Here is a 13,343-nt window from a genome sequence, read left to right on the forward strand (position 1 = left end):
ACAATGACATCAATTAGTCGCTCAGGGCTCAGTTAACAACCAATCATGGCTCAGTTTCAGTAAAAAGCTGGTGCTTAACTCATACTCCACAAACGCAATATTCATCGGAATGGTATTTTCCGATTAGTGGGGCCACATACAACATACTATTGTTAAGAAAATATGACACCAAGCAAATTATGTACGGTACTGACAAAATATTGTATATAGTTCGAACTTCCCCAAAAATGTGAAACTTTTGGGATTCTTTGAATTTCTACATACTGTATATACAAAATAATCTAGTCTGGGTTTCACAGACTATCGATTGCAGACTGTATATATACACACAAACACTGACGAGACAAAAATATTGGGGCACACCTTTTAATTCATCTATCAATCAGGCAATGGTTGGGTTAAACTCCTTTGCTCCAACTGAATCCAACTTCCTTATGTTGATACATTTTCGATGCTTTCCAAGAACAATTTGAGTAAGGCCCCTGGCTGGCTGGATGGATTTGGTCTAAGTACTGACTGCCCTACAAAGACGAACTAAAATGATGGCAAATCAGGCCCCCAATGGCACAGAGTGGAAGCTGTCATAACAGCAATGGACTTCATTCTCACTTCCAGTGGGTGAAACGGGCAGATTTGGTGAAACATCCGTCCGCAAAATCCATTTCTGGCAGAGATGGACAATATGAAGTGCCTTATGGATCTCAGCCAATCAGCAACTGTGTTATGTACACCGGTCCAAATGTCAATTCCAAGCGTGCTGATATATAAATACTGTTTTTTAAAATTTTATTATTTCATTAGTATTGTCAACACAGGAAGACGTGGTAACTAAAAAATGCTTCAGACAATCATGGTGACCCGTGGGCCAGAAAAAAAAAAAAAACACATTCTGGGAAAAAAAAGTCTAAGTGCACTTACACAGCTCTGACATGACCTCAGTCGGATCGGCGTCCCATCCCCACAAAAGAATAACAATGGGGGGTGGGGACCCCTTGAGAGTGCAATGCTGAGTTTTTTTTTTTTTTTTTTTTTAAGAAGAGCAAGAATAAGAATGGGATACACCTTTATTAGTCCCACAATAGGGAAAGTCACAATCCAGGAAAGGCGACTGTATTTTTTTTTCCTTACTTTCTACAATGTTCTACTGGACAACTTTTTGTTCAATAATCCTGGATGATAGTAAATTGTTTGTCCCATCCTCAGATGTTAAACCTTTGCTTCACTGTTGGATGGGGGGGGGGGACCCTGGGTTAAACCTCAAATAAATAAAAAAACATCCTCTCTGTACATAAAAAGGTAAGGTGGAGGCAGCAGCACACCCATGCCAAGTGGATGTGGGTACTTTGATCAGGAGATCTCTGTGCTTACACTGAAAGATTACATTAATTGATAATGCAAGCACAGTAAAAGGATTTATTTCCTCCTGCTGCCGCTTACATTGTGTCGGATAAAAAAAAAAAAAAATAGTGGGCAGAGCTAGACGGGTTGGAAAAGAAGTCTATTCGCAGTGCGTTTGGAGAAGGTGGTGTAAGAGTGGTATTGTGCCGTGTGGGGTGGGTGGGGGTCTCAGAGCATGCCAAACCCTTTGGCATAGGTGATGGCTTTCAGCAGTCGCTCCTTCAGCTTCTCCCTGCTGCTGTACTCGGGCAGCAGTAGCACATTAAAGCAAGTGTGAGATGTTGGTAGCCTGTTGAGGGGAAACGTATGACACAGTCAGGATTATGCAAGATAGTTTATGGCAAGTTTATCTGGCTTTAGGTCCATCAACTAGTATGCTTTGTCCCCTTTAATAAGACAAGTCAGTGAGTGCACTAGTAGAACAACTGTTTTACTAGTAAGGTTTTTCCACAACTGTATCGGATGGTCAACTTTCATGGGAAGTTAAGATGGGGAATTTAAGAACGGGGTGTCGTAGATAAGCGTGAATTTAAACATTTTGTTTTGTCAGGAGGAGACAACCATGCAAAATAAGACAAATATCAAGCGTGCGATTTCAACAGATTCATTTACAAGTACGGACGGTGGTGCTTTGAGATACAAATTTAATTCATTCCGCAGCCATGCGCATAACTGAGAACTGAGAAATGCCACTGTTCCAGCACCCCTGCAAAAATGTAACCACAATTTTTCTAATGGGTTTCATTAATGAGAAAAAAAAAATATAATATTGTTTTTAATAATAAAAAACAAACAGCAATGACAAATAATAAATAAATACAAAGTAAAGAATTAAATAGTTTTGCCACTTTTTTGCTTCACTTAATTGGACATTGTGCTGCTCCATCTGGTATGTGCACCTTATACGTATGGTCAGTAAGCTGCAGTAATACGTTTTTTGTAGAGGGTATAAGAAAATGTGTTTACGTGAGGTGCGCCACTGTTTGCATTCACACATTGATTAAAGGGGTATAAAAACTGCAACACCAAGGCTATTACTTAGCCCCTCTCTGGCATTTTAAATTGTTTGCATCTCTGAGTTGTTTATTTTGGCAGTAAAATTTCAACTGGGATTTGCAATAAACAGCTCCAAACCTCTTTATTAAAGAATTGTGAGTTAAGTTCACTGCCATCATACAGCGCACATATTACATTTTTGCATCCAAGTCAAAGCAAAATAAAAAATAAAAATCGATATAGATTTTTTAAAAGTCAGTACAATGGCTTCTATCTTGAAACACCACACAAGTCAAGTCACTTGTATGTCAAGTCTGTGCTTACATGTACGTAGAACTCTCGAGGTTTTAATATTTTGTTGAACAAGGTAAGCAATTCTTTTAAACTCAAAAACATGAATACGAAGTAAAAAAAATCCTCATGTTTAACTGTACTTTCACAAAATGTGGTTGTTTTAGTCACAATTGTGCAGTTGTGTAGTAAGCTCCCTATTAATTAAGAGCCAGCATTTTGTACATCTCTGGTTCATTCTCCTTAACTTTGTAAATTCTTCCAAGTTTGCAAGCACTGTGCCACAACGTGTCAAGTCAACTTTTTTTTTTTTTTTTTATCTAGCACCTCATGTAAAGAAACAACTCAAAATGCTTTACACATAAAATAAAGAAAAAAGTGTAGAACCACTTGGGCACTAAATGTTCTCTAGATTTTTTTTAAGAATGTATTTTCGTGATTAACAATGAGGACACTATGATATATATGTATTTGTTTCATTTTCGTGACACGCGCAACAGTTTTTTTTGGGTCTATTTTATGAGTTTTTTCTTTTATTTTTCTGTTTATTTCAAAGACTTTGCTACCTGTCTCTGCTGTTGGATGAATAATTGTAAATGGAAATATGTATTGAAATATGGATGAGTATTTTTTTTTTTGGGGGGGGGGGGGGTAATTGGTTGGTTAACCTTGCTCTGCAGCGGTATTTGTGAGTTCACAAACTCCGGAGAATGCATCATGCCCGTTGAATTGCACCGATCACTGGTTTGGACCAATCACAGACACCGTGGGCAATTAATTATGTTCTTGCAGAATTGCTCAGCGTTTCCTTGTTGAACGTTGAACAGCGGCGCTTTATACATTTTTATCTGGTAAAGATGTTCATGGGTTGTTTTTTCTTCTAAGACGAGACCGAAGACGAGTTTTCATCCGTTACGGTGATTGGTCAAATGTGAACAAGATGCCTCATCGTCCAATCACCTTGAAGTTTTGTACAGAATGTCCCGCCTTTCCCCAGCAAATCACCGTGGAGCAGTCCAAGATTGATATTGTGCTCTCGAGTGAATCACAATGATCAATCTGCCTATTGCCAGGTTATTGATTGGTGGTTTTGTTTTGGAATTGTGCTATGCTTTGGATGCAGGGTTAGAAGATTGTTGAGTGGCAGTATATACTGTGTATATTTTTGTTCTTCTGCTTGTAATTTGTGAGTAAACAATAATAAAAATGAAACTATCATAATTTTATAAAGTAGTCATGAGTAGAACTAGAGACACAGTTGTCAATTAGTTCAGTTTAGCCTTACTAGTAACATTTGGTCTTCTAGTCCGCCCTAGTTTTATTCGTACACAACAGCAGTGTCATATAGTAGTGGAAAGCAGAAATGGACATACTGGACGTTACTAGTAAGAAAGATATTCTACTAGTGCACCCTAGTGGTTCTTCTACTGAATTGTATTACGAGTAGGTTTGTAAAGTGGTGAAATTTTCAGGTACATTTCCAATAATTTTCCATAGACATTTTAAGATAGGAAATTTTTGAAATAGGCCAAATTGCCTTCCCTGGTAATTTCATGGTTTTATATCCAAGCACAATAAGAGAAACATTTTGTTTTGTCGCAGCTGTCCTAGCCCATATGCAAGGGCATTACAGTAATATAATCTTCTAGCCGTCAAATTTTTCACTCCACTCGAGCAGCTTTCAACACGAAGTAAAAAAGTTTCCAACTTGAAAAAAATGTAACCCTTTTACTAGGGAGGACAAATAGTGCACTAGTATATGGTCATTAAATGCTCAAATGGCTTTCCATAGGAGCGGCAATGTGGTGCTCACCGATCTGTGTCTGGCCCGTTCTTGGCGATAATCATCTTCAGTTTGCCGAGACCGCCCACGGGTGCTCTGTCAGTGCCTGTGGTGAACTGAAGGAAGAGGCGCTTCTGTTCTTCACCAAAAGAGTGCAATGTCTCCCAGAACTCCCTACACACCCAGCCAGCACCCAAAAAAAAAGGGGGGGGGGGGGGTTACTGCACTGGTAATCTCAACACAACAGTAATCACACAGCAAAAACTTGCAAGCTGATGTTTTTTTATGTCAACGGATTTTGCAAATGTAACAAACCCCACACAATGAGGAAACATTTGCAAAATCCGTTGACATAAAAATACATCAGCTTGCATGGAACCTGCTTTACATGTTGATTTAGCTTACTTGATGATTCTAGAATCTCGGTTGTAGCCTCCATCGTATTCCGTTGTGTCTTCTAATGCCATGAAGTCTAAATTCTGAACAAACATCAAAACAGGAACTTAAGCCAACTGAGCAATTGGGCGGACTGACCGGCCACCTCAATAGGTACACCTGCACTCATTTACTCAAATGCACAGCTATTTATGTTATGTTCATAGTGAGAACTATGGCCATGTTTTTCTCTTCAACAAGCAGGTCAGCCTCATATTGCTTTCCATAGCATAGTTTGCTCTGAAATAGAACATAGTAGCAACGAGCCAGGCTCCAAAATATTGGAAGGCAAGACCACAAAAAAACGTGCATAGAATAAAGCAAAGTACAAACATACATTCGTCTTTGCCAAATCAGTATTTGATCAAGCTTTTTAATCCGACCTCTGATGGTGTATGACAGGTGTACCTAATCAAGTGGCTGTTGCTCTTAATTATGTACAATATACGTGATCTCTCACCCTGCTCCCACATATAAGCAGCTCAATTTCTTCAGGTCTGAAGAGGTACTTGAGTGGCGACTCGTTGGTCACCATGTGGAAACCTCTCCTGAACGCTTTGAACTGCTTCTCCACACTTTTGTTCAACATGTATTCTGCATACTGTGCCACAAACTCCTGCACACATCGAACAATAAAAATAATTGTGTCTAATAGTTCCAGCGTTACAAGACGGTGGGCGTGGCTCACCTTTCGGTTTTCATTTGTCACTGGAATTTTATCCCCGTTTTCCCTTAAATCATACATGAGTGGGTTCCCGAAGAGGTCTGTCTGAGAAATCTGAAACGTGATCATCATGTCCTCCTCCACGCTGCCCGTATACTCCAGAAGTTCCTTAAGGCTCTGGTGCAGAATCTGTCCAGCACAAGTTGGAAAAAGCCTGATTGTAAATGAAAACAGTCAACTTGAATTACAGACCACTGGACACTTACAGGATTGGCATCGGCAAGGTCTCGGAAGGTTCCTTTCTTGCCCATCAGCTTCCTGTAGACCACCATTGGAAAGTGAACATCCAGGATGCAGTTATTGTAGATGGCGAGGCCAAGAACAATGCCGATCAGCGTGTACTGGCCCTCGTTCTCAAATGACGAAGGGTTGAACCAAAAGAGTTTGGTGAGTTCATCATATGTGAACATGCCTGCCAGAGGAAAACAACACTTGTTGCATTATTACCCAAGCCTTGTTTCCACTGAGCAGCGCAGTTCAAAAATTAAACCATGATTAAATATATCAACTCAAAGCAAAATATGCTTGTTCCTTGACTTCCAAGATCATTCTTCTTAATGGACAGTTTTTGTGTAAGAGCGTTACATTTCATTTGCTTCAAGCATTTTGTCCTTAAAAATCTTAAGGCAATTTCTGAGATTTTACTACAGCTCACGAGTAAGTTTTTCTTTAAATAGTGCCATTACATTTGCTATTGTGTTTTTTTTTAAGGGTAGAAACTTGCCATTACTGACATTTTGATATTCAGCTATATTTTTTCCTAACAGTCTTATCAACCATGTGCAACAAGGCATTTCAGTTAAGTTATGTCTCAGCCAGATCACAAGAAGGCACTATTATGTCAAAGCAGTACATAAAGTAGTAAAGAGATGAAGAACGTCAAGTTTGGTGGATATATAAGTATGAATCTATCTGCCATGTTATTTCTCCATGTCAGCTATAAAATAATATAAGTAAACATAAATATAAGGCTGTGTCTTGACAATACCACCAATTATAAAATAAAATTGTACCAGGACATTTAATTCTCTTTACGTCACATGCTTCTCTGCAGCATCTTTGTGACTAGCGCTCGGCTGGAGCTGAGCAGTGTGGAGAGAAGTTGGCAATAGGGCTTGAGAAAAACTTGATGTTTGCTGGACGGCCTGTTGCAGCAACTCAGGAGTTTTTTCATTTTGCATATCATTATTTACAGTCGGCTAATAAAATGCGGTCGTCTTTTAAATTTTACCTTACAGTATCGGAGCATTTTTGAGTCAAAGTACAAGAGATACAGTATAGTAAAAATACAATTATTTCAAGACATTGAGGATTCTGCGGCCTGTTATGTTATATGTATTATAATTCTATACATGTATAAATGACTTTTTTGTTTAAACAGCCCAGTTTTTACAGTGTAACATACCCACCTGCATAAACTCCTGTTCCCAATTTTACAGTGGCTCCCTACAATCAGTTTTATTGCCGTTTCAGTAAGGCTGGGTTGTCTTACCAATATCTGGGTTGAAGATCTCCTCAACCACCAGCTGAAAGAACTCTTTGGAAACACCTCCTTCATCGACACCTTGCTCTCCTTCGAACTCCACATACAGCTGCTTCTTCAAGTCTGCAGGATTCTCCATTGCGATCATTTCCAGCTGTTCAGAAGTAAATGTCTTCAGTTATCAACGGTCTCAATCCTTGAAAGCACACGACCGAGCCACACGTACCCTGACCAGAGCGTCATCAATGATGTGGTCCCGGCGGACCTTCAGCCTCAGGTATGGATTGAGCTGCTGGCCTTGCACTAAGCTGTATAGCACCGTAATGCGCCGCTCGCTGTACATGCGGATGCGGTTATCGTAGTACAGGCCCAGATTCTTGGTGACAGCATTAAGGATGAAGGGGCACGTCATAAAAGAGAACTTGTTTTCAGTTTCAACCTTAAAGAAAGTGTAGTCCTTGTCCATCTCGAGCACCTCGTTCAGAGGCTCGTTGACAAATTCCTCGAAGGGGATCAGCGGCCGCCGGCAGTCGTTGGTGCGGATGCCCAACTCTGTCTCCAGTGGGTCCACCCGGGGACCCTTCTTGTTCCGCCTCTCCTCGCCCAGCAGCTCCTGCAGGGTGAGCTCGCTCGACTCCGGGATGGGCTCCTCATCCTCGTCCTCGTTGTGCTCCGTATCAAGGTCGCCGCCCAGCACATTTGCATAGTAGACAATCTTCAAGCACTTGGTGGCCGCCACCACGGAGTCGTCGTCGTTCACCAGGTTGCGGCTGTTGAACTCGTTGCTGATCACCTTGTAGGTAATGAGCTGCTGGAAGGTCTCCACCATTCGCCGAATGTGCTCGGTGCTGTAGTGCGCCCACAGTCGAGAGAGTTTGGCCTGAGCGGACAGCGGGAGTTTGCTCATGGCCTTGCAGAACTGCGGGAGGGCAATTTCTAAGTACTCTGGGCTATGGAGGTTGCTGTTCTCCATGACTATAACAAACAGGTTCAGGTAATTTGGGTCACGGGAATAAACATTATGGTATGTTAGGTCACACTCTACATTGGGCGAGAGGTAGACCAGTGCGTTCAAGAAAGCAGCTTCTATCTTTTCATTGGACAGCAGGCGATCGTACACCCGGCGCACCGCTTCAATGTCCACCGTCACCTCGTCGGGGGCCAGCTTTTGGACAGCGTTGTCTCCGGATGAGCCCTCTCCGAGCCGTGATGATGAAGAAGTCGAGAAGTCCTCTTCCATGGCTATGGTCGAGCAGGTCGCAGCCTCCTTTTCGTCCTCATCTTTGTCCTCGTCCTTTTCCTGAAGGGACTTAAGCTCCTCCTTGGTGTGTGGATTCGACCGTCTGAAGCTCTGCACCAGGACCTCGGCGCTAGAGAACACTCTGCCGATTACTCTGATAAGAGGGGAGTAATCCTCGTTCTCACCGCAGATGTCCAAAATCTCGTACACTTTCTCCTCTGTCAGGTAATTTACATCTGTAGAGGCATCAGACAAGATTAAATCCAAAACTAGAATGTCAATTTGAAAAGACAACGCACAATAGTCAAGACCTCATTTTAATGCCAGATAGTGGTGAATTACTCCTGGTCACACTGCAGGCAAATGCCACCCAGATCGGATTTTTTTGCCCAAATGCGACCTGAATCTAACTTTTTTACATCAGTCTGAACGGCTCAAATCCGAGTCACTTTTAAATGTGGTCCTAGATCGAATACGTATCCGAATTTTTGCAATGCGACCGCAGTCTGAACGGCCAGGTCACATATGTCCAACCTCGACGTCAGCAAAAGTCCAATATGCGCTCCGCGCGGGCGGGGGCATTCAGCTTGACGCATACGCAAGGTCCGCACGGCTCGGGAGACGTACGTGAATGGGCAAATTTGTTTCGAGCAACAGCTGTGTCTTTATATTTGACTTTAATTCAATCCCACTTGAAACATCAAGTATAAAGATGACATTTGTGGTGGTGATAGTAATTTAGCCACGCAGACGGCTCATTTATTACACGCGGCAATGACGTGACGTCATCGTTGAGGGGGGGGGAGTCTCCGTGAGATAAGACGTTAGAACAGTCTCGCCTCATTTTCACAAAATATTATTTCTACCTCCTCCCGCATCACTCCATCCACACAGCAGACCAGAATGAGGTCGCAATTAATAGGTAATGCGAAAAAAAAAAATCTGAATTGAGCATTAAGACCTGCAGTGTGAACGTAGCATAACACAGGACCTCCAGTCCTGGTGACCATAATACGCATTACAAACATTTTTTATGGTGTTTTTAATAAAGAAAAATACCAATGTATTGTTTAAAAACAGAAGGAATGTAAGGAAATAAACATGGCTTTATAAAGTGTCCATACAGTAGGCTTACATTCTGTAGTATATGCGTCTTGCGATACAAACATACAAATCATGAAGATAGAAAAGCCATGCCACTTGTCAAATTAAACAATGAGGTGGGTGAATGCAAATAATGAAAACTACTAATTAGTGAAAAAAAATATGACAACAACAGTAGAATGGTTGCCTCAAGGCATGCTAAGTTCTCCTTTAAACCACACAAGGCTTAGAATAAGCAGTTTCGCATAGCAATGTACAAGTCTAAATTAGCATTTTGCGCCTCATCAAAACACAAAGAATAGAAAAACTGATATATTATATAACTGAGTACTTTTATATTGTCTTTTTACATGATTTGCAACTCTGTTGGCGTGCAATCCATTGTTTAAAGAAAAAAAAGAAAAAGGCAAAAATATTCATCGGCAAACGTTATTATGAACTTCTATTTGATTTTTAACTGACCTTTAAAATTGTCCCGTACAGAGTGGACATCCTTATGGTTCATCTTGGTATTGCTACACGACGAGTTCTCAAGGTAAACCGAAGCTGTACCTTTCTTTGAGGGGTGGGGGTCGCAGAGTTTTGCATTGACCTTGTAGAGCTGGAGGGCTTTGACAGCTGCCGCGTTATTGTCCATGCGGCAGAAGCCGGAAGAAGAGGCACACCATGAGTTGGAGCACGAATCATTCCCACAGCCTTCCGTTAACTGGTGGTAATAGCGCTCTATTAGATGCTTGGCGGCTGCTCGCTTCCTGCGTGTACAGTGACAAAAGAGCAAGGAATAAATAGCGGCACAATAAATAGCGGCACAATAAATAGCGTATTATAAGAACATGAAGCATGTCCAATGTCACATTAGTTGCATTTGCCTTTATGCCACTCACACACACACACAACACACACACAGAGGTTGCATGTACTCAGCGAGTTAGTTTTTTTCTTCTCCCCAGTCCATTTCCAAGCAAAATGGCTGGATTCTTCACAAAATTACTTAAAGCAACACCAAAAAAAATCACCTGGATCACGCGAGTCGTATCATCAAAGTAAATTCATCTATGCTAGCTTCTAGGAAGTACAAAGCTTCTAACTGTACGTGTGAAATTACATTCAGGATTTACTAAGAAAAATTTCAAATTCTAGTTTCTGATGTTAGCTACCCTTAGCATAGTCACGACACCGTTTATGTTTGTTGATTATACATCGGTGGCTCGTACCAATGTTATATTACGTATTCATAGTCATACGTGAAAGATAGTGTTTGAAAAATCAAAAAATCTGAAAAATGATGAATACGTATGATGAAAAATCTAATCTAGCACAAACTTTAATATTCAGAGTTGTGTGCTCAGCCCACACATATCTTGCTTGCTATATGCTAAAATAATCTAACACTTAATCTAAGACAGATAATTAAGTATTTTTTACTTATAACCTTTCATATTCATACGCTGAGGCCAAGTTTTCACTTAAGATGTTTACTGTTGTCAGCCAGCTTTGTAAGAAGGGAGGCAAAATGTCATTTAGGAGCATAGGAAAATGACATGTATGTAAGCCCAAATATATACAAAAAAATCCATCCATCAATTTTCTATAGCATTTTTCCGTACTCATGTTACGTGTAAACTGCATGGAGCCTCTCCCAGTTGAATTTGGGTGAGAAGCAGGGGACATCCGGGACCAGTTATCCAGCATACAGACAAACAATCATTTACACTCACATTCACATCTTTGGACAATTTAGTCTTTTAACCTGTGAGGCAAGTTTTTTGGAATGGTGGAGGGAGCACCTGGAGAAAACCCACGCAAGTACGAAGATAACATGCATACTCCACACAAGAATGCCAGAGACGAGCTTCAAACCTAAAATGTTAAAACTGCTAGGCAGGTGTGCTAACCACTCACCCACTGTGCTCCCCATATACAAAAAAAAACGTAATTATCATCCTACAACACATAGACACAGTAGCATCTGGATTATTGGCAGTACTTTGACTCTGACACTCCCCTTGACATTTTGTTGACATCAGAATACAGATTCCCAACATTAAATGTATACAGGGCTTTAGTGTTTGGAAACCACTTACATTCGGCTTGCTTCTGGGTTTTCTATTTCAGACTCGTCGTATTGTCTAATGGAACAAGCAAAAAATAAAAAAATTAGCACGCTAAATGCAAAAACAGTGTGCACATTACACTTAAAATACTATACGGTCACAGCGTTGCAGCTAATTAGCAAAAGGGAGTCCAAGTCAAGATGATGCAAAGCGCCAGGCAAACAACATTAACATTTGACAAATGTATATAGTTGTGAATATACGTTCAGAATGACACGTCACAGTCTATTTAAAAAGATACGAAAGAGAAAAGTAGAATCTATTCGCACAATGGGTCACAGAATAGAGAACGTGAAATGATACTGGAGTGCCTGATCAAGCTAATGTAGCAAGCTAATACATCCAAAGACTGTGCCGACTTAGAAAAATAGGCTTTTTATTATTATTTTTGTTTATTAGAACAATAATTTTATGTATTCACAATGGTATTATGTTGGACACTACCGAGCAAAAAAGAGCACAAAACGTCGCACGAGCAGCTGAGAAAATAGTCAGCTAGCGCTGCAGCATCCCCGACTCTTTCCTCGTCGCGTACCCACCTGTCAGCTCCTCCTTCTGGGCTAATGTCGGCCTGTGGTGGCGCACACTCACAGTCCTCCTTCTCGTCGGAATTCATACGAGACTTTAACCTCACTTGTTTGTAATTCGGTTGCGGTGAGCGAACGTGTTAAGTCATTCACAGGTGGATCGGTGCGACTGGCGGGGGATATTTAAAATTACAAACTTCATTCATAAGCTTAAATCTGAAGGCTCTTTCCGCTGCCTGAGGTTAGCAGCCATATTTGGCTCGGCTTCACTGTCAGACTTCGACCCAGAATGCACCGCGGCTCGACGACAAAATCTGGCGGAAATCAGTTGTGTTCCGAAGTCAACATAGAAGCAACCCCGCTCCGAATGCTGTATCGAAATAAATCATCCCCCCCCCCCCCTCCCGTTTAAAAAAAAAGGTATCGACATTGACGACTCCTATTGGTGAAGGATCGCCTAAGCATGTGTAGGGTTGGGGAATCCAGGTCTACAAAGTAAAAACCCTTAAACAAACTCGTGCACCTGTGGCTAAAGCCAATCTGGTAGAGTTGATACTTTCTGGACCTGGATTCCCCAACCCGGTGCATTTGTTTTGAGAATGCCCTCTGTGATAAATTTTTGGAAAGATATTTATAATTTTATGTTTGAAATGGATGGATGGATGGAGCCACATCTTCCCCTTTGTTTTGAATCGGCGTGGCTAAAACTATCCATCTGTAAATAAGAACTATGTTAGAATATCAATCTTATTGTACTATTGGCTAAATGGCATTTTTGTGTCCCTTAACTTGGCTTGGCATCCACGATTTGCATAGCCGCAGATACCCCCCCAGTTCGAACTGTTTTTTTGTTTCACCCCTAATATTTGTATCTTAATTTATGCAATCCAATTATTCTGTGTATATTCACTTCATTGTGAATGGAAACAATGCAAACACGTTTTGGTTAACAAATAAATATGACTATTACCTAAGAAGCCAACTTAAAATGTCAAGCAACTAGCTCCATTAAGAGGTATCTTACAAAATAATTTAATTTCCATTTCTCCCTTCTTTTAATTTTAATTTTATTTTTTTTACATTTGTCCACACTATACACCAACATTAAAATCAACACAAATGTTTTACATTTAGTAAAAACGCAAAATGTTACACAGGTTTTTGTTTTGTGCCGTTAACTTATTGAAAAGTTAAAATAACTTTTTGCATAACAGCTAAAGTCAAGTTAAGGTTTAATTTCATAATGTT

The 13,343-nt window shown here is 40.7% G+C and overlaps 1 protein-coding gene across 1 annotated transcript; it reads right to left on the reverse strand.

Moving 5' to 3' along the window:
* Nucleotides 1-352: 352 nt before the first annotated feature.
* Nucleotides 353-12,422, reverse strand: LOC144062931 (ubiquitin-protein ligase E3A-like). The gene is made up of 11 exons (XM_077584755.1): nucleotides 12,108-12,422; nucleotides 11,539-11,583; nucleotides 9,917-10,206; nucleotides 7,337-8,586; nucleotides 7,120-7,264; nucleotides 5,834-6,039; nucleotides 5,592-5,756; nucleotides 5,364-5,519; nucleotides 4,874-4,947; nucleotides 4,499-4,642; nucleotides 353-1,687 (listed from the first exon to the last, which is right to left on the reverse strand). Exons 1-11 carry the CDS (start codon nucleotides 12,182-12,184, stop codon nucleotides 1,567-1,569), a joined length of 2,673 nt encoding a protein of 890 aa, XP_077440881.1. The 5' UTR covers nucleotides 12,185-12,422; the 3' UTR covers nucleotides 353-1,566.
* Between the last annotated feature and the right edge of the window lie 921 nt (nucleotides 12,423-13,343).

This window comes from Vanacampus margaritifer, chromosome 1 (assembly GCF_051991255.1).
Source record: "Vanacampus margaritifer isolate UIUO_Vmar chromosome 1, RoL_Vmar_1.0, whole genome shotgun sequence".
Lineage (NCBI taxonomy): Eukaryota > Metazoa > Chordata > Actinopteri > Syngnathiformes > Syngnathidae > Vanacampus > Vanacampus margaritifer.